A 21,437-nucleotide genomic window follows, 5' to 3' on the forward strand; every position below is an offset into this window, starting at 1 on the left:
AAAATAAAGTGAGAATAATATACTATTGTGTTTGCTATTTCCCTAAATGTGTGACATGGCAGTGTACAAACAAGTTTCTCCTTGCCGAAACATTGCTGATCTTTGTTCTTTTGGTAAATCATTGCTGGCCTTGCAAATGAGGAATTTTGTTTAGTTTTCAACTTGACAGCACTTCACATATCTTTCTGTTTTGTTAAGCATTTCACTCTCTTTTTAAGCAGTTTAAGTGTGGTTAACATGTGGTTTCTTTTCACAGTCATCTTGCTGTTTAACTTTAGATTGTCCTTATTAACTATCACCTCAACATAGTTGGCTGAGATAATTGGGTATTGATTATTTTTGCACTGTCATTTGCAGTTCAAATTGGATCTTTATAAACACTTGAGGCTATTTATTAATGGCTATTGAAAACTTGATATGCATGCTTTCAGCATAGTCCTGGTCTGGGGTTTGGTTCACTGTGCTTCAAACTCAACTTTCCTTGAAAAAAACTTAGCACCTCACTGATAAGCATGTGTCATTGCCTCTTCAACAATTTTCTCATTTTTCTTGAATTAGCCCAATAAGAAAATCTAGAATTCTGAAGAGGTTTCTTGGTTTTAGGGTTTCATGAGGTTGGATGGTCAGTGTGCTGCCCTGTTCTTCTCTTTCCCTGGGCAGGACAGAGAAGACTATTTATTATTATTTCCAACAATAAGATAGAAATCTTATTCCTTCTTTTTCCATAAGAACAGTTAGTCATATTTTTATTCCTATTTTTTTTTTTTTGCTTCCCATGAATGATTTCTGTCGAGTTTTTAGACCTACAGAAGTGTAAGTCATAGGTATGTTTAACAGCTATGCTAAACAGAGGCTTTTAGATGTGCTGTAGTATGTAATACAGCTGTCACATGGTTATTTAGATTTAAATAAGTTAAAATTCAATACATTTTTTAATTTTAATTTTTAAGGACACATAGTAGGTGTATATATTTATGGATTACATGAGATATTTTGAAACTGGCATGTAATGCATACTAATCATATTAGGATAAATGGGGTATTTTTATAACCTCAAGCATTTACCCTTTGTGTTATGAACAATCCAATAATGTTCTTTTAATTATTTTTTAATGTACAATTATTTTGACTAGAGTCACTCTATTTTACTAGCAGATATTTAATACTAGGTCTTATTTATTCTTTCTAATTTTTGATACACTACTGCCTCCCCTACACCCTCACTACCCATTCCAGTCTCTGGTAACCATCGTTCTACTCTCTGTCTCCATGAATTCAATTGTTCTAATTTTTAGCTCAAACAAATAAGTGAGAGCATGTAAAGTTAGTCTTTCTGTGCTTGGCTTATTTCACTTAACATAATAACCACCAGTTCCAGGATCTCATCCTTTTTCATGGCTATTACTTCATCATGTATATTTACCACTTTTACTTTATGCATTTATCTGTTGATGAACACTTAGGTTGTTTCCAAATCTTGGCTGTTGTGAATAGGTCTGCAATAAACATGGGCTGTAGATATCTTTTTGATATACTGATTTCCTTTCTTTTGGATTTATACCCAGCAGTGTTATTGCTGGGTAATAAAGTAGCTGTATTTTTTAGTTTTTTGAGGAATGTCCAAACTGTTCTCCATATTGGTTGTATTTATTTACATTCCCATAAACAGTGTATGAGGGTTCCCTTTTCTTCACATCTCACCAGCATTTGTTATTGCCTGACTTTTGTATAAAAGCCATTTTAGCTCGGATCAGATGACATTTCATTGCAGTTTTGATTTACATTTCTCTGATTATCAATGATGTTGACCACATTTCATATACCTGTTTGCCATTTGTATCTCTTCTTTTGAGAAATGTCTATTCAGACATTTTGCCCATTTTTAATCAGATTACTAGATTTTTTTCCTATTGAGTTGCTTGAGTTTCTTATATATTCTAGTTATTAATCCCTTGTCAGATTGGTAGTTTGGACATATTTTCTCCCATTCTGTGGGTTGTTGCTTCACTTTGTTGATTGTATTCTTTGCTGTGCAAAAGCTTTTTAACTTAATGTGATCCCATTTATCTATTTGGGCTTGGTTGCCTGTGCTTGTGGGGTACTACTCAAAAAAAATCTTTGCCCTGATCAGTGTCCTGGAGAGTTTCTCCAATGATTACTTTTAATAATTTCATAGTTTGAGGTCTTACATTTAAGTTTTTAATCCATTTTGATTTGATTTTTGTATATGATGGGAGATATGCGTGTCTCTCTCTTTTTTTTTTTTTTTTTTTGCCAGTGGATATCCCACCATTCCTTGAAGAAACTGTCCTTTTCCCATTGTATGTTCACGACACCTTAATCAAAAATAAGTTCACCGTAGACATATGGATTAATCTCTGCGTTCTCTATTCTGTTACACTGATCTATATATCTGTTTTTATGCCATGCCAGTACAATGCCATTTTGTTTACTGCAGCTCTATAGTGTAATTTACAGTCAGGTAATGTGATTCTTTCAGTTTCATTCTTAGGCTTAAGAAGGTTTCGGCTCTTCTGGGTCTCTTGTGGTTTTATATAAATTTTAAAATTATTTTTTCTATTTCTGTGAAGAATGTCATCAGTATTTCGATAAGGACTGCCTTAAATCTGTAGATTGCTTTGGGTAGTATTGACATTTTAACATTGATTTATTCTTTGTTCATTGTTCATTGTTGACTCTTCCAATCCATGAACATGGAATATCTTTCATTTTTGTGTGTCCTCTTCAAATTTTTACATTTGTGGTTTATAGTTTTCATTATAGAGATCTTTCACTTCTTAAGTTAATTTCTAGGTATTTTATTTTGTTTGTAGTTAGTGTGAATGGGATTACTTTGTTTCTTTCTCAGAGTGTTCTCTGTTGGCATATAGAAATACTACTGATTTTGTATATTGATTTTGTATCCTACAACTTCATCGAATTTGGTTATAAGTTCTAATAGTTTTCCTGCTGGAGACATTAGGTTTTTTTAAATATAAGATCGTGTCATCTGAAAACAAGGATAATTTGACTTCTTCCTTTCTTATTTGTGTGCCCTTTATTTCTTTCTCTTGGCTGATTGCCCTATGTAGGAATTCTAGGACTGTGTTGAAAAATAGTGGAGAAAATGGACATAATTGTTGTGTTCCTGATCTTAGAAAAAGGCTTTCAGGTTTTCCCCATTAAGTATGATACTAGCCGTTAATCTGTCATAGGTGGATTTTATTATATTGAGGTATCTTTCTTCTATCCTTAGGTTTTTGAGGATTTTTAATTCTGAAGGGATGTTAAATGTTATCAACTGCTTCTTCAGCATCAATTGAAATGATCATACGGTTTTCTTTCTTCTGTTGATATAATGTATTACATTAATTGATTTGCCAATGTTGAACCATCCATATATCCCTGGGATAAATCCTACTTGGTGATGATTACTGATCTTTTTAATGTATTGTTGAATTTGGTTTGCTAGTATTTTGTTGTACATTTTTGCATTAATATTCATCAGTGATTTTGATGTATCTTTAGGTTCGGTATCAAGATAATACTGGCCTTATAAATGAGTTTGAAAGTATTCCTGTCTCCTCTACTTTTCAGAATAGTTTGAGTAGGATTGGTATCATTTCTTTAAGTGTTTGATAGAATTCAGCAGTGATACCATTGGGTCCAAGGCTTTTCTTTGCTGGAAGACATTATTATGGCTTCAATCTCATTACTTGTTATTGGTCTGTTCAGGTTTTGGATTTCTTCATGGTTCGATCTTGGTAGGTTGTATCTGTGTAGCAATTTATCAGTTTCTTTTAAATTTTTCAATTTATTGTCTTATACTTGCTCATAGTAGCCACTAAAGATCTTTTGAATTTCTGTGGTATCGGTTGTAATATCTCCTTTTTCATCTCTGATTTTTTTATTTGAGTTGTCTTCCCCTTTTAGTTTGGCTAAAGGTTTGTCAATTTTGTTTACCTTTTTCAAAAAAAAATGTTTTGTTTCATTGATATTTTGTATTGTTTATTCATTTCAAGTTCATTTATTTTTGCTCTGATTTTTATTATTCTACTAATTTTGAGTATGGTTTGTTCTAGCTTTTCTAGTTCTTTAAGATGTATCATTAAGTTGTTTATTTGAAGTTTTTCTTTTCTGATATACACACTAATAGCTATATACTTCCTTCTTGGTACTGCTTTTGCTTTATCCCGTAGGTTTTGGTATGTTGTGTTTCCATTATAACTTGTTTCAATAAATTTTTTTGTTTTTCTTCTTAAATTCTTCATTGTCCCACTGGTCATTCAGGAGCATATCATTTAATTATCATGTGTTTGTATATCTTCCAAAATTCCCCTTTTTATTGATTTCTAGTTTTATTCCATTGTGGTCAGAGAAGATGCTTGATATTATTTCACATTTTTTGAATGTTTTAAGACTTGTTTTGTGATGTAACATATGGTCTGTCCTTGATAATGATTCATGTGCTGAGGAAAAGAATATGTATTTTGTAACTTTGGATGAAATGTTCTGTAAATATCTATTAGGTCCATTTGATCTGAACTGCAGATTAAGTCTGATATTTCCTTGTTGATTTTCTGTCTGGAAGATCTATCTAATATGGGCAGAGGGGTGTTGAAGTCTTCAGCTTTTATTGTGTTGGGGTCTCTCTCTCTCTTTAGCAGTAATACTGTGTGTTTTATATACTTATATGCTCTTGTATTAGATGCATATTTATTTAAAATTGCTATATTCTCTTGCTGAATTCACCTCTTTGTCATTATATAGTGACTTTTGTCTATTCTTATAGTATTCATCCTGAAATCTATTTTGTCTGATATAGGTACAGGTACTCCTGCTCTTTTTTGGTTTCTGTTGGCATGGAATTTCTTTTTTCTTTCCCTTTATTTTCAGTTATATGTGCCTTTATAGGCAAAGTATGTTTCTTAAAGGCAACAGATCATTGGGTATTGGTTTTTAATCCATTCAGTCACTCCACATCTTTTGATTTAAGAGTTTAGTCCATTTATTTTCAGTGTTATTGATGAGTAAGGACTTACTCCTGCCATTTTATCATTTGTTTTCCAGTAGTCTTGTGGTTTTCTCCTCATTCTTCCTTCTTGTCTTCCTTTTAGTGAAGGTAATTTTCTCTGGTGATATCATTTAATTTTTTGCTTTTTATTTTTTGTGTACCCATTGTATGTTTTGTGATTTCAGGTCACCATGAGGATTGCAAATACTATCTTATAACCCATTATTTTAAGCTGATAACAATGACACTATATGCATAAGAAAATGAGCACAAAGAAAACTAATAAGAACTCAGCACCTTAATTTTGCCTTCCCACTTTTTAACTTTTTGTAGTTTCTTTATTATTATTATTATACTTTAAGTTCTGGGATATGTGTGCATAATGTGTATGTTTGTTACATATGTATACATGTGCCATGGTGGTTTCCTGAACCCATCAACCTGTCATCTACATTAAGTATTTCTCCTAATGCTATTCCTCCCCTAGGCCCTAACCCCCGGCAGACCCGGGTGTGTGATGTTCCCCTCCCTGTGCCCATGTGTTCTCATTGTTCAATTTTCACTTATAAGTGAGAGCATGCGGTGTTTGGTTTTCTGTTCTTGTGTTAGTTTGCTGAGAATCATGATTTTCAGTTTCATCCACGTCCCTGCAAAGGATATGAACTCATCCTTTTTTATGGCTGCATAGTATTCCATGGTATGTATGTGCCACGTTTTCTTTATCCAGTCTGTCAACTGATAGGCATTTGGGTTGGTTCCAAGTCTTTGCTATTGTGAACAGTGCTGCAATAAACATACTTGTACATGTGTCTTTATAGTAGAATGATTTATAATCCTTTGGTATATACCCAGTATTGGGATTGCTGGGTCAAACAGTATTTCTGGTTCTAGATCCTTAAGGAATCGCCACACTGTCTTCCACAATGGTTGAACTAATTTACACTCCCACCAACAGTGTAAAAGTGCCCTATTTCTCCACATCCCCTCCAGCATCTGTTGTTTCCTGATTTTTTAATGATGGCCTTTCTAACTGATATGAAATGGTATCTCATTATGGTTTTGATTTGCATTTCTCTAATGACCAGTGATGCTGAGCTTTTTTAGATATGTTTTTGAGAAATGTCTGTTCATATCCTTCACCTACTTTTTGATGGGGTTGTTTGTTGTAGTTTTTATTTATATTATTATCATATTGTCTATGTCTTGAAAAGTTCTTATAGTTATTATTTTGATTGGTCCATCGTTTAGTCTTTCTACTTAAGAATAGTTTGTTCACCACAGTTACAGTGTTATAATACACTGTTTTTCTGTTACCAGTGAGTTTTGTACTTTTTGTTGATGTCATATTGTGCATTAATGTCTTTTTCTTTCTGACTGAAGTACTTCCTTTAGCATTTCTTGCAGGACAGGTCTGGTGTTGATGAAATCCCTCAGCCTTTGTTTCTCTGGGAAAGTCTTTATTTTATTGCATGTTCAAAGGGTGTTTTCACTGGATATAGTGTTCTAGGGTAAAAGATTTTTCCTTCAGCACTTTAGATATGTCATGCCATTCTCTCATGGCCTATAAACTCTCTACTGAAAGGTCCTGCAAGACATATTGGAGCTCTATTGTGTATTACTTGTTTTTTTGCTCTTGCTGCTTGTAGGACCTTTTCTTTATCCTTGGCCTTTGAAAGTTTGATTATTAAATGACTTGAGGTAGTCTTCTTTGGGTTGAATCTGCTTTATGTTTTCTAACCTTCTCTTACTTGGATATTGATATCTTTCTGTAGATGGAAATTCTCTGTTATTATCCTTTAGAATAAACTTTCTACCCCATCTTTTCCACCTCTTTAAGGTCAGTAACTCTTGGATTTGCCCTTTTGAGGCTATTTTCTAGAACTCGTAGTCATGCTTTATTCTTTTTCATTATTCTTTCTTTTGTCTCTTCTGACTGTATGTTTTCAAATAGCCTGTTTTCGTCCTCACTAACTTTATTTATTCTGCTGGATCAACTCTGGTATGAAAAGACTCTAGGGCATTCTTCAGTATGCCAATTGTGTTTTTCAACTCCAGAATTTCTGCTTTATTCTTTTTAATTATTTCCATCTCTTAGTTAAATTTATCTGATAAAATTCTGAATTCCTTCACTCTGTTATCTTGAATTTCTTTGAGTTCTCTCAAAACAACTATTTTGAATCATCTGTCGAAAGGTCAAATATCTCTGTGTCTCAGGATTGGTCCCTAGTGCCTTTTTTTAGTTCGTTTCATAATGTCATGTTTCCCTGGATGGTCTTGATGCTTACAGATATTTATCTGTGTCTGGCCATTAAAGAGTTAGGTATTTATTGTAGTTGTCAAAGTCTGGGCTTGTTTGCACTCATTCTTCCTGGGAAGGTTTTCAAGGTATTCAAAAGGACATGGATGTTGCAATCTAAGCCATATCTGCATTAGGAAGAACCCCAAGTCTCTTAATGCTGTGGTTCTTGCAAACTCATAGAGGTGCTACTTACTTGTCTTGCATAAGACCCAAATCTTTTCCCTTACTTTCTCCCAAACAGTCTCTCTCTTCTGAGCTACATGGAGCTGTGGGTGGGATGACACAAGCACCTCTGTGGCCACCTCCACTGGGACTGCACTGGATCAGACCTGAAGCCAGCACAGCACTGGGCCTCACCTAAGGCTGACTATAACCACTCTCTGGCTACCACCTACATTCAGTCAAGGCCCTGGAGTTCTCTAATCAGCAGGTGATGAAGCCAATCAATCAGATTTGTGCCTCTCCCTTCATGGTGGCAAGTTCTCCCAGGCCCAGGCTAGTCCAGAGGTACCTTCTGGGAGCCAGGGACTGGAGTTAAAAACCTTAGGAGTATACCTAGTATTCTAATTTACTGTGGCTGAGCTGGCACTCAAACCGTGAGACACAGTCTTTTCTACTCTTCCCTACCCTTTCCATGGGGAGAAGTCTTAGCCCATGGCCATGATCCCCACAGACCCATGGGGGATTAGTGCCAAACTACCACCAATATTCCCTTAAGGTTCAAGGGCTCTTCATTCAGTTTGTGGTGAATGTTGCCTGGCTTGGGACTCACCTTGTAAGGCAGTGGGCTTCCTGTTGGCCCAGACAAAGTCCTGAAATGTCATGCAGGAAGTCAAGGCTTGGAATTGGGGACCCCAAGGGCCTGCTTTGTGCTCTTTCCCTCTGTGGCCAAGCTGGCACCTAAGGTGCAAGACAATGCCCCCTTTACTTTTCCCTTCACTTTTCTCAAGCTAGAGGAGTCTATTGCCATAGCCATCACAACTGGGAATGTGCTGAGTCTCACCTGAAGCCAGCAAGTCTGAGTCTCACCTCAGGCCGACAGCATACTATCTGGGTACCACTGTTGGGTATTCAGGGCCCAAGGGCACTTGAGTCAGCAGGTGATGGGTCCTTCCCCTCAAGGCAGCATATTCCCTTCTTGCCTAGGTAAGGTTTGGAAAGGGTGCCTCATGACTTTGACTGGTCCCCTATCCTGTGACTAAGCTGGTATCAACGATTTAAGACAAAGTCTTCTTATTCTTTTCTTTCTTCTCCTCAAGCAAGAGGAAGGAATAATTCTCTTTTGAAACCATGAGCTGTGCAGCCTGCGGTTAGAGGAGAAGTAGCAGAAGCATTCCCTTAGCCACCCAGCTGGTATCTCAGTAGGTCACATATTCTCCCAAGTCTACTGTTTCTGAGCCCAGTTCAGTCCTAGGACTCACCTTAGAGTTGCAGTTCTAGTTTCCTGGACTGCCTTTCAAGTTTACTTATGGCCTCAGAGCATCTCAGAGCATTTTAGTCTGTGGTTGTGAGGCTTGCTGGAGCTCAAGTTCCTACTGCTGGGATGGGCAATACTCCTATGACTAGGGTGGTCTAAAAACTCTCTGTGTGGTTGAGCATCAGCTGAGTCCAGCCTACTTATGCTTTCTGCTATGACAGGGGCAGCATTGAGTTCAATTCAATGTCATGCAACTGCTGCATTTACTCTGTCTCAAGTGCAGAGATTCTCTCTCAATGCCATGTGGCTGCTGCTAGGGGATAGGAGAGGGGTGATGGCTGCAATTTAGGACTCTTTACTACTCTCTTCAATGCCTCTTTCAGTGATATGAAGTTAAAACTAAGCACTGTGAGTGCTCACCTGATTTTTGGTTCTTATGAAAGCACATTTGTGTGTGTGTAGATAGTTGTTAAACTGGTGTCCTTGCAGGGTGGGCTTGGTGATGATCAGTGCAGCCTTCTATTTGGCCATCTTGCTATGCTCTTCTACTTAACACATTTTTTAAAATTACATTAAGTAAAATTCAGTTCCTCAGTCACACTAGCCACATTTGAAGTGCTCAATAGCTATATATGGCCAGCAGCTACTTTACTGGACAGCACAGATATTGAACATTTCCATCATTGCAGAAAGTTCTATTGCACAGCCCACTTCATAGTTAATAGATCTGAGTTCAGACAGATCTGGATTTAAATATTGATATTTTTGCACTTATTCTATGTGTGATCCTAAGCAAGTCACATGAATTTCTTAGACTCAGGTTAGCCATGGATAAAATACAGATGACACAGATAATGTACATATAAAGAACCTAACAATAGGCATTTGAGAATATTTCTACTTGAAACCTTTATTCTCTTATCCTAACTCCCTTGTCTTCCAGGGAGTCCATCATTCTCCTTCTTCCCCATCCATCCAGTATAAATCTATTTCAACTAAACTTTCATCCGGACTTCACATCCTTCATTCACTAGCCACACTGCCATCCCAGTCCATGATTCTAGATTAGTCCAAACATATTTCTTGATTGAGTTGAGTCAGCCAAACCTTGTTAGGGGATATCATTTCACTGTTGAGATTATCAATTGAGATGATCAACAGTAAATTGATAATATAAATGGGTAGCCTGTAGGTTTTTGTGAATGACCTCCCAGCAATTTGACTAGCCTTTGATTGTGCTTTTTTGGCTACTCTTTTCATTTTTGATAATTTCTATTCTAACTACAGTCTCTTCCTCAGGCCCTACACCTCTGTGTTAATAGACAACTTTATCACCTGAATAAATTCATTGTACTTATCTTCCCTACAATTCCAAGTATATATTTCTTATTTACAGAGGTTCCCAAATGCCAGTATCTGAAAAGTGTACAGCTGACTGGCTACTTTAGAAGCACCTGATTAATGTAAAGAACAAACAAACAAACAAAAAACATCAACTAAGACTTGACCTCAACCTACTGCATAATAGGGTACTGGGAAAATCGCTCCTTGGGTGATTTTGAGACCTAGCTAAATTTGGGAGACACCATTAAGAATGTTGTGGACACTTTTTGCTTATAACTTTTGATTGCTATTTCATGCTGTTTGATATTAACCTGGCTGCCCTTATTTCTTTCTAGCAGTTGAACACATAGGCTGCACTTTTTCAGAGCTCTTCAATTAGTTGTTAGGGCATCTGTCTCACCTGTGGTCATTACATTTAATCTCTCCTTGCTAGAATTGTTAACACACTCCCACTGGTGGCTTGCCAAGCTTGAGAGTAGCTGGAGCAGCTCCTTTGCAGGGACCTGGCTGTGCTCCAAGATTTCATTTTTGGTCATTTTGTCTGACCATTTAATGTAAACTGTAGATCATAGATAATGGTGGTGAAAGAGTTCAAGTAACCAGAATTGTAATCTTGAGAAGATGCAACTTCCAGTTATATAATAATTTAGATACAAACAATGCTCTGCAAAATTTTTAATTTCATTTTAAGTAGGTTTCCAGTGGAAACCACATTTAACATTCCAAGGAACAAAAGGACTTTTAGTATTTTTTAAATTTTTTTATCTATCAGTGTAACATTCATGTAGTTTATAGTGAATTGTTTTGGCCCCATGTATCTTTTTGGCAGTTCTCAAAAACTTAAAATGTCACTGACAGAAGCAAACATTTCACTGACAATAGCAAAATGATAAGAAATCAACATGTAATCAACAGATTAACACTAAAAACATATATTTGAATATAAATATCATATATATATTTTATATCTGTAACATAAATATGGAGACAAGGTCTCACTCTGTTGCCCAGGCTGGAGTGCAGTGGCACGATCACGGCTTACTGCAACCTCTACCTTCCTGCACTCAAGCAATTCTCCCACCTCAGACTCCTGAGTATAGATATTAATATAAGTATTAATATTATGTTAATGATAAGTGTACTATAATTGAAAATGCATTATATAGTCGAATATCAGGTATTCAGTCCCCTAGCGGAATTGTAATAATAAACTCATGGAAATAATGGACTAAGAAGTAACTAGAAAAGTCCAGAAAAGATTGGTTAAATCTTTTTTTTTTTTTTTAATTGCACTTTAGGTTCTGGGGTACATATGAATATCATGCAGGATTGTTGCATAAGTACATACATGGCAATGTGATTTGCTGCTTCCATCCCCCTGTCACCTATATCTGGCATTTCTCTCCATGTTATCTTTCCCTAACCTCCCCACCCCCCACTGTCTCTCCCCTAGTACCCCCCAACAGACCCCAGCGTGTGATGCTCCCCTCCCTGTGTCCATGTGTTCTCATTGTTCAACACGCGCCTATGAGTGAGAACATTCAGTGTTTGATTTTCTGTTCTTGTGTCACTTTGCTGAGAATGATGGTTTCCAGGCTCATCCATGGCCCTAAAAAGGACACAAACTCATCATGTTTTATGGCTGCATAGTATTCCGTGGTGTATATGTGCCACATTTTCGTTGTCCAGTCTATCATCGATGAGCATTTGGGTTGGTTCCAGTTCCTTACTGTTGTAAACAGTGCCGTAATGAACATACATGTGCATGTGTCTTTATAATAGAACGATTTTTAATCCTTTGGATATATACCCAGTAATGGGATTGTTGGGTCAAATGAAATTTCTATTTCTAGGTCCTTGAGAAATTGCCACACTGTCTTCCACAATGGTTGAACTAATTTACACTCCCAACAGTGTAAAAGTGTTCCTATTTCTCCACATCCTCTCCAACATCTGTTGTCTCCAGATTTTTTAATAATCACCATTCTAACTGGTGTAAGATGGTATCTCAATGTGGTTTTGATTTGCATTTCTCTAATGCCCAGTGATGATGAACATTTTTTCATATGTTTGTTGGCCTCATATATGTCTTCCTTTAAAAAGTGTCTGTTTATATCCATCACCCACTTTTGAATGTGTTTGTTTGTTTTTTTCTTGTAAATCTGTTTTAGTTCTTTGTAGATTCTGGCCCTTTGTCAGATGGGTAGATCGCAAAAATTTTTTCCCATTCTGGTGGTTGCTGTTTCACTCTAATGATTGTTTCTTTTGCTGTACAGAAGCTGTGGAGTTTAATTAGACCCCATTTGTCTATTTTGGCTTTTGTTGCCAATGCTTTCGGTGTTTCAGTCATGAAGTTGCCTATGCCTATCTCCTGAATGGTTTCGCCTAGGTTTACTTCTAGGGTATTTATGGGGTTAGGTCTTACGTTTAAATCTTTAATCCATCTGGAGTTAATTTTAGTGTAAGGTGTCAGAAAGGGGTCCAATCTCTGCTTTCTGCACATGGCTAGCCAGTTTTTCCAACACCATTTATTAAACAGGAATTCTTTCCCCATTGCTTGTTTATGTCAGGTTTGTCAAAGATCAGATGGTTGTAGATGTGTGGCGTTGCCTCCGAGGCCTCTGCTCTGTTCCATTGGTCTATATCTCTGTTTTCGTACCAGTACCATGCTGTTTTGATTACTGTAGCCTTGTAGTATTGTTTGAAGTCAGGTAGCCTGATGCCTCCAGCTTTGTTCTTTTTGCTTAGGATTGTCTTGGCTATGTGGGCTGTGCTCCATGCGAAGTTTAAGGTGTTTTTTTCCAGTTCTGTGAAGAGGGTCCTAGGTAGCTTAATGGGGATAGCACTGAATCTATAAATTACTTTGGGCAGTATGGCCATTTTCACAATGTTGATTCTTCCTAACCATGAGCATGGAATGTTTTTCCATCTATCTGTGTCCTCTCTTATTTCCTTGAGCAGTGGTTTGTAGGTCTCCTTGATGAGGTCCTTTACATCCTTTGTTAGTTGTATTCCTAGGTATTTTATTCTCTTTGTAGCAATTGTGAATGGCAGTTTGCTGTTGATTTGGCTCTCTGTTAGTCTGTTATTGGTGTATAGGAATACTTGTGATTTCTGCCCATTGATTTTGTATCTTGAGACTTTGCTGAAGTTGCTTATCAGTTTCAGGAGATTTTGGTCCGAGACAATGGGGTCTTTTAAATATACAATCATGTCGTCTGCAAATAGAGACAATTTGACTTCCTCCTTTCCTAATTGAATACCCTTTATTTCTTTTTCTTGCCTGATTGCTCTGGCTAGAACTTCCAATACTATCTTGAATAGGAGTGGTGAGAGAGGGCATCCTTGTCTAGTGCCAGATTTCAAAGGGAATGCTTCCAGTTTTTGCCCATTCAGTATGATATTGGCTGTGGGTTTGTCGTAAATAGCTTTTATTATTTTGAGATATGTTCCTTTGATGCCTAGTTTATTGAGAGTTTTTAGCAAAAAGGGCTGATGAATTTTGTCAAAGGCCTTCTCTGCATCTATTGAGATAATCATGTGGTTCTTGTCTTTGGTTCTGTTTATGTGGTGGATTATGTTTATAGACTTGTGTATGTTGAACCAGCCTTGCATCCCCAGGATTAAGCCTACTTGATCGTGATGGATAAGCATTTTGATGTGCTGTTGCATTCAGTTTGCCAGTATTTTATTGAAGATTTTTGCATCTATGTTCATCATGGACATTGGACTGAAGTTTTCTTTTTTTGTTGAGTCTCTGTTAGGTTTTGATATCAGGATGATGTTGGTCTCATAAAATGATTTGGGAAGGATTCCCTCTTTTTGTATTGTTTGTAATAGTTTCAGAAGGAGTGGTACCAACTCCTGTTTGTACATCTGGTAGAATTCAGCTGTGAACCCATCTGGACCTGGGCTTTTTTTGGTTAGTACACTATTAATTGCTGCCTCAACTTCAGCCTTCTTCCACTTCTCATGTGGCCATGAGTAAGTCACTGAGCATATCTGTACTTAACTTCTTCATCTTTAAAATATTCTTTCAGAAGGTTGTTCAAAGGACTAATGAAGTAAATGGTAAATGGCAAAGTAAATGAAGTACTTCATGAATAAATAAAGCAAATGATAAATATATTACAAAATATTTTAATCATTCTTTCTAAGTTCCAAGGTAACTATAAAATTTTGAAATATTTTCTAAATTCTCTAAAAAGCCTGTAATTTTGTAGAACTATAGTTAATTCATCAAGACAATAACCCACTTTTATATCTGTTAGTGTCCTTGGAGGATTGTTATTAGTAATCCCTTTTTTTTTTTTTTTTTTTTTTTTTTTTAGTTTTTTTTTAGTAATCCCTTAAATCTTATTTAAAAATGAAGTATATTTAATTAAGTTCTTCATCTATGAAACTTGGCAATTTATATACCTGGATATTTTGTGTTTCCCTAATAATCAGAAAAGTTGTAAGCCAATATTTTTTTTCCTCAACAGTACTATCTGTTCATTTTCTTTATTAAAGACCAATTGTAATATTTTTCATAATACATGGAACATTTAAAATGTTAGTATATGATCACATTTTTATTTGTGATAATCATGATTAACAATAGCTTCATTTACTGAGCTCTCCATTTTGGCAGACGCAATGCAAAGCATTGTGCATGTTTACCACATTTAATCCTCACAGCAATGCTGTTGTGTAAGTATATAAGTGAGGCACAAAACATGTAAGTAACTTTATCTAAAATCATCCTTTAAGAAATAGAAACAGAGGTTAAGCCCAGGCATTCTGATTCCAGAGCTGAGGCACATTATATTTAAGCCAGGCTACATTGCCAGCATTGTGTAATCTCTTGCATATCCCAAAATGCAACCTCTGAACACCATGATTCCTGGGAGGCTAACCTGAGGGTCTTAGATACCAATAACAACGATTTAAGTGAAACTCTTCCCAAAACCTTTGAAAGTATTTTCTAATCTGTTTTTCAGTTTTTCTGACATACCCTCAACCATAATTGCATGGAAATCAAGTAGACCACATTTGTTTTCACATATTTGATAGTCAGAGATAAAAAAAAATAATAGCCCATTCAAGAGAGTAGTTTTCATGTATTCCCCAACGAATACCCAACAGAGTGTAATCACAATGAATAAAAGTAGTTTTTTAAATTACACTATAATTTTATGTGGACATTCACATGTGCAGGTTCTGTTTGCTATATTTTACTCTCTCAAGCTTGTAAATACTAGTGAGTAATTATAAGCTCACTTAAATTGTTATTAGATCATCATGGAGATTTCTGCATTTGCTGAAACACATAATCAAAATTGTTCGTTGAATTAATTCAAGAGTCAGAAACTAGAAAATTTGATGTAATTTAGTTTGCATAGCTAATCTTCATGGTGAAACTGCAGGGACAGACCTAGAAGCTTAATCTTTACCACGCCCCACACACGCACACATATCATGTTGAAGCAGTTTATGTCTTCAGTTTTTCACGTTTCTACTTGGTTTCCTGTCATTGTATTATCATTATCTTGAGAGAAATAATTTTTTCTCACTTGAAATGAACTTCAAGTGAAACTAAGATTCAAGTTATCACTGCTCATTCAAAACCATTTTCTTTACAAACAGGCATAGGCATGTGAATGCATGCACACACACACAAACACATAAAGCAGCCTCTACATATGAATGGATTGATTTCAGAAAGTATATTTGGAAGACTTTTTTTAAGTCCCAATGATAAGTTCCCATAGGAGTAGTATTATGTTACTATTCCACCACAAAAGTCTATTTATCTCATATTTTAGACCACTTTAAATACTTATTTTATGGGATCATCCTTTCTCAGTTTCCCCTCCAAGCACAAGGAACATAATCTTGTATACTACTAATCCTAGGACACCCTCTGCCAGCATACCCATAATAATCCCACTGTCTTCAATGGCATGTGTGCTATCACCCAGGACAGTTATCAAAACCAGTGATATCCCTGGTTGAGGATAATCACATAGGTGTTAAGAAATCATGTTTATATTTTCAAAATGTTAAATAAATACTATGATTTAGTTCCTAATTTTCAAATCCTGAGCATTCAAGTTTTTTCGTGTTATAGAAGTTAGTAGAGGGTGTATTGATGTGCAAAACTGAAAATTTTACTGAAAACAGAAAATGCTGACCACAAAGTATATGCTGTTTAAGTTGTGTTTTATTAATTTCTTATTTTCTGGTTGTCAGCATGGCCATGTAACTAGTAACTGAAAAGTACAATTTATTTTTAACCACTTTTTTCAAGAAATCACAATTATTAGAATTTTTTGAAGTTCTGATTCAGTCATTAGTATGGAATGAAATCAGCAATTCTACTCTTGAAAACTGATACTTTTTAAAAATTTTCTTATTTCAATAGCTTTAGGGGTACAAGTGGGTTTTGCTTACACAGATGAATTGTATATTGGTGAAGTCTAGGATTTCAGTGCACATGTCACCTGGGTAGTGAACATTGTACTCAATAGGTAGTTTTTCATTGCTCACCCTCCTCTCACCCTTTCCCTTCTGAGTCTCCAGTGTCTGTTATACCATTCTGTGTGCCTTTGCATACTCATAGCTTAGTTCTTACACTTATAATTAAGAACATATGGTATTTGGTTTTTGTTCCTGAGCTACTTCACTTAGAATAATGGCCTCCAGTTCCATCCAAGTTACTGAACGTTTTTTCATTCTTTTTTGTGGCTGAGTAGTATTCCATGGTGTGTATGTAGGTATATATATATGTGTGTATATATATATTCCACATATATATCCCACATATATACCCCACCTTTATATATAATATATAATAGGTATCATATATATCATATATGAAATATATCAAAATATCATATATATTCCACATTTTCTTTATCCACTCACAGGCTGATGGGAAGTTAGGTTGATTTCATATCTTTGCAATTGTGAATTGTGGTTTATAAACATATGAGTGCAGGTGTTTTTATGAAATAGAGTCTTCTTTTCCTTTGGGTAATCAGTAGTGGGATTACTGGATCGAATGGTAGATTTACTTTTAGTTCTTTGAGAAATCTCCACACTGTTTGTCATAGAGACTGTACTAGTTTACATTCCTAGCAGCAGGGTATAAGTGTTCCTTTTTCATATCTTTGCCAACAGCTATTGTTTTTGACTTTTTAATAATGGCTGTTCTGGCTAAAGTATCTCATTGTGAAAGATATGCTTTTTCTTTTTAAAGAGTGACCTTACTTTTTATGACTTTATTTATTTTGCAAGAAATTACTTTTTAGTCAATAGGTTTCTATTTTGGTCAGCTTGGGCTGCTGTAACAAAATACCATAGACTGGGTGACTGAAACCACAGACTATTGCTTAGTTCTGGAGGCTAGGAATTCCAAAGTCAAGGTGCTGGTAAATTTGGTTCCTTGCGGAGGTCCTCACTGTGGCTTGAAGACAGCTTCCTCCCTGTGTCTTCACATGGCAGAGAGAGAGAAGTCTACCCTTTCCCTTTTCATCTCTCTCTCTTTTTATAAAGATACTAATCCCATCACAGAGGTTGCACTCCTAACCTCCTCTGAACCTAGTTACCTCCCAAAGGCCCTACCTACAAATCACATTGGGGACTGGAGTTTCAATATTTCAATTTTGTGGGGACCATATTCAGTCCACTGCAGTCTCTAATTAGAGAATATGCATAAGTTTCATACGTCTGGTGTTTTTCAGTTTTGTTTAATTAGAATGCCAGAAAAGTCAAGCACTCTCCAATTTACTGTGGTCCCTGATGCTCCCTGGCAGCTTGCTCCTTGCCAGAGCATCTTCATGGTGTTGTCTAGCAAAGATCTTTGGTATTTGAATTTTAGTCCATTTAACTTGTAAACATTTATCGAAATGTTGGTATTAAAATACTCTTTCAATTCTCTCTTACAGGATGGAGAACCTAATAAGGGGAAGGAATCCCCCGCAATACCAGAGAAGTCCTTGTAAAGAGGTTCGTGCAGCACTTCGGAAGAGGCCTGAAGAGGAGTGTAAGTATGTTTAATAGGATTAACTGTGTTCTAGATAGATTTTGGTGAGTAGCATAGTAAAATGAAATGGGTGATCTTTAAATGGTTGGTCAAGTAATAGAATACTTGTTGAATTGAATTGATCTTTTAAAATAATCTACTTGATGTTACCTGAATGTAAGTGCTTACTTAGAACATTGCTTTCTTAAGAGTATTTTTCTGGTGCTTCAAGATGTTCTACTGATAATCAAGTTCCATGTTCAAATGCAATGGGAAAAGACTGTACAACCTGACAAATCTTTCTTAGATATTTATACCATGCATGGTAATGGTTCTGAGAAGTCTTGAAGTAAAGAAACTTTTGAAATGTATCTAAAAATCAACACTTTCCAGTTTCCTTTTAGCCACAGGGCTCTTTTGACTTTTTTTTTAACTGAGAATTTTTTAAAATCACTACATTAGACAAAATAATAGATATCTTCCAGTAAATGTAAATCTGTTTGCCAAATGGAAACATTTGATGTAATTGAATTTAGGAAAATGTTCTGAAAGATAGATACCATGAATCCCAGTATAAAGTCATTTTAGTTCATCCTCAAATTATTAGATATTAGAATATGCCATTGGCTGTCGGGATTTTATGTGCTTATTATCTATAGCATATAGTAGATTGTTGGAGACTCTTGACATAATATTCACATTTTAGGTTTATAAAATGAATGATAAATACTAAGTTTTTTCATGGTATTTGCATATAATTATTTTCAGGAAACTAAATCACATTTCATTATGATAAAAATTTTTCAGAATTTTGTCCTTTTACAGGAATTTACATTTTACAAGGATAAAGCTAATGTAGTGGGTTTACTGAAGTAAAAGTTAGGTAGATTTTTAAGATTATATTGGCATTTTTAAATTAGTTTTAAGTATACTGCTGTGGGTAAAGAGCAACTACATTAAAGCAAGGTACACTCATGGCAAACTGAGTGTTCTTGTTTTGTTTCTTATTAAGTTAATAGATAACCTTACTAAACTGACATATATGTCATTCAATCATGTTTTGGTCTTCTTTAAACTGATAGATTTATTTAACTAAACACAAACAATATTTAAAACTAAAACTTGAAAATAAAGATAGAGTTCATGGGCATTTAAAAAATGCAGACTCTTGCTTAAAAGTATTGCTTATTTCCATTGGGTTTATAGAAAAACTTTAGGGTTTCTTCTCTATGCTTCAAGGAGACCATCAGTTTAGCCTCTGGTTTGTATATAAATAAAATTAGTTTTATGTAGTTAAATAAAACTTAGAAGGGATATTTGCAGATATATCTGCAAATGATTGTCATAGAATTGCCATTTAACATAAACAAGGTGATTTTTCAGGGTTCTTGTACTGAGTTGGTCTAAGCCAGGGGTTGGCCAATTATGGTTTGTTGATGAAACTCAGACTGGCACCTGTTTTTGTAAGTACAATTTTATTGAAATACAGCCATCGTCTACTTATTGTATATTATGTAAAACTGATTTTGCACTGCAAAGGAAGAGTTGAGCAGTTGTGACAGAGACCAAATGGCCCACAAAACCAAAAATATTTACCTAGGTCTTTACAGAAAATCTATATGAACCCTGGTCTGAGCCAGTTGTTCTCAAATTGTGATCTACAGGCCTAGGAGGAGTAGCAGCAGCAGCAGCATCTGGGAACTTGCTTAAAATGCAAATTATAGTGCTGTAAGCCACACCCACTGAATCAGAAACTGAGCAGGGTCTGGTGACCTTTTTTTAAAGAAGTTCTGCAGGAGATTCTGATGCAAGCTCAAGATTGAAAATGACTAACCTAGGTAAAATGATTGACATCAAATGATTTTAAATCATTATCTACACAAAAGAGGAATAATTGGTGTATTTCATAATCAAGTGTTATTGTTCTCTAATGTAAAATATATATGTTAAGCTACCTAATGTGTGCTTAACAAGGTACATGATATAACTCTCGTTTATATTATAAGTTCTCATCAATTGGATTATGACAGGACAGTCTTTGAAGTGTCATCACAGAAATTCAGCTGGAGTATGTTACTGAACATGAAAAGATGTATTGAAAAATGCAAAATCTATAAAATTTTATTCTCATCCATAGAGGTCTTTATTTTCCCTTGTTAGTACAATGAGCAGTTCTTCTTTCCCTGTTACAGACTAGTGTGAATTCCATGAGAAAGAAAAGCCACAATTTTTTTGTAATGGAAGCAACATATCATGATAGTTAAAACTATTAACTTTAGAGACACACAAAAGGGTTTATTCTCTAATATGACACCTCATGTGACCAGTTGCAGGACCATGAATACTCATTTTGAATATAAAATTCAGTTTATTTACTGAAGAAAATGAGGATATGCTAGAGCCTACTTTATAGAATTATTTTGAACATTAAAGGAGATATTTATATTAAGTAGTTGGTACAGAACCTGGGATGTAGCAAGTTTTCTCTTTTTTCTCTTTCTGTTTCTTTCTTTAACTTTTAATATTGTTCTTCTTATTTCGAACTAAACATTTGAGGATAATAAGTCATTTTTTGAAATCAGAAATGCAAATGCACAGATATTACCACCGCTATTTTTAGAAATAATAATGCATGACAAAGAAGAGGTTGTAGCAAATACCATAAAGCTGAAATTCTTGCAGCAATCTTAAATGGTAATTCCTATTTGATACTAGTTTTTTTTTTTTTTTTAACACAATGGAATAGTTCTTTTTCTGTGATTCTACAGATTCAGTATAGATCTACACCAAGACTTGTTGGTCAACTCCCACACAAATGTGCCACCTTCGAAAACTATTGTAGAAAGTCAAATCATAGTAGCTTTTCTGTACTAAGAATTGAAAGGCATAAGGAAACTTGGTTCAGACCATAAGATCCTTCAGAGTAAAGAAATCTCTCTTTCATTTGGAGATGTTGTATACAGGAAGGTTTTGCTAAATAGCATACTTTGTATTGTGTTCTTTTATAATGCTCTACACCACTTTACAATATTTGCAATGTTAAAATCAAGATAAGATCACCAGAGGTAGATCTTAGTTATTTAATGTGAATTATATCTATTTATGCTGCATCTGGCACAGTCAAGTAAATGTTCAGTAAAAATAGATTATTCTGAACCACAGATTTTTAAACATGTTTAGATTATTCCGCATTAAAATACAAAATAAAAACATTGTCCTCAAAGCCACAGCCCCATTCAGCTACCACCCTGCACTCTGTTCTATTTCCAGGAAAATCTCTTGATTTATCTAAGAGTTATCTGTACTTGCTCCATTTATTTGTCTCCCACTCACTCCTCCAAGGTAGTCCAGTCTG

At 35.3% G+C, this 21,437-nt stretch overlaps 1 protein-coding gene across 11 annotated transcripts in view; it reads left to right on the forward strand.

Moving 5' to 3' along the window:
- Nucleotides 1–21,437, forward strand: part of LRRC7 (leucine rich repeat containing 7) — a 592,672-nt gene that overhangs the window by 110,442 nt on the left and 460,793 nt on the right. For 10 of the 11 annotated variants that reach the window (XM_064372501.1, XM_064372500.1, XM_021667706.2 and 7 more), the window contains exon 2: nt 18,006–18,103. Coding sequence is in view for 9 of the 11 variants with exons in the window: in XM_064372500.1 (XP_064228570.1) it covers nt 18,006–18,103 (98 nt within the window). In the remaining 2 variants the exon portion in view is untranslated. Of the gene's footprint in view, nt 1–18,005; nt 18,104–21,437 lie in introns of those variants that run through there. The other variant, XM_021667709.2, reaches the window with a different exon arrangement.

This window comes from Aotus nancymaae, unplaced genomic scaffold (genome assembly GCF_030222135.1).
Source record: "Aotus nancymaae isolate 86718 unplaced genomic scaffold, 86718_ANA_hifiasm-v0.15.2.pri h1tg000007l, whole genome shotgun sequence".
NCBI lineage: Eukaryota > Metazoa > Chordata > Mammalia > Primates > Aotidae > Aotus > Aotus nancymaae.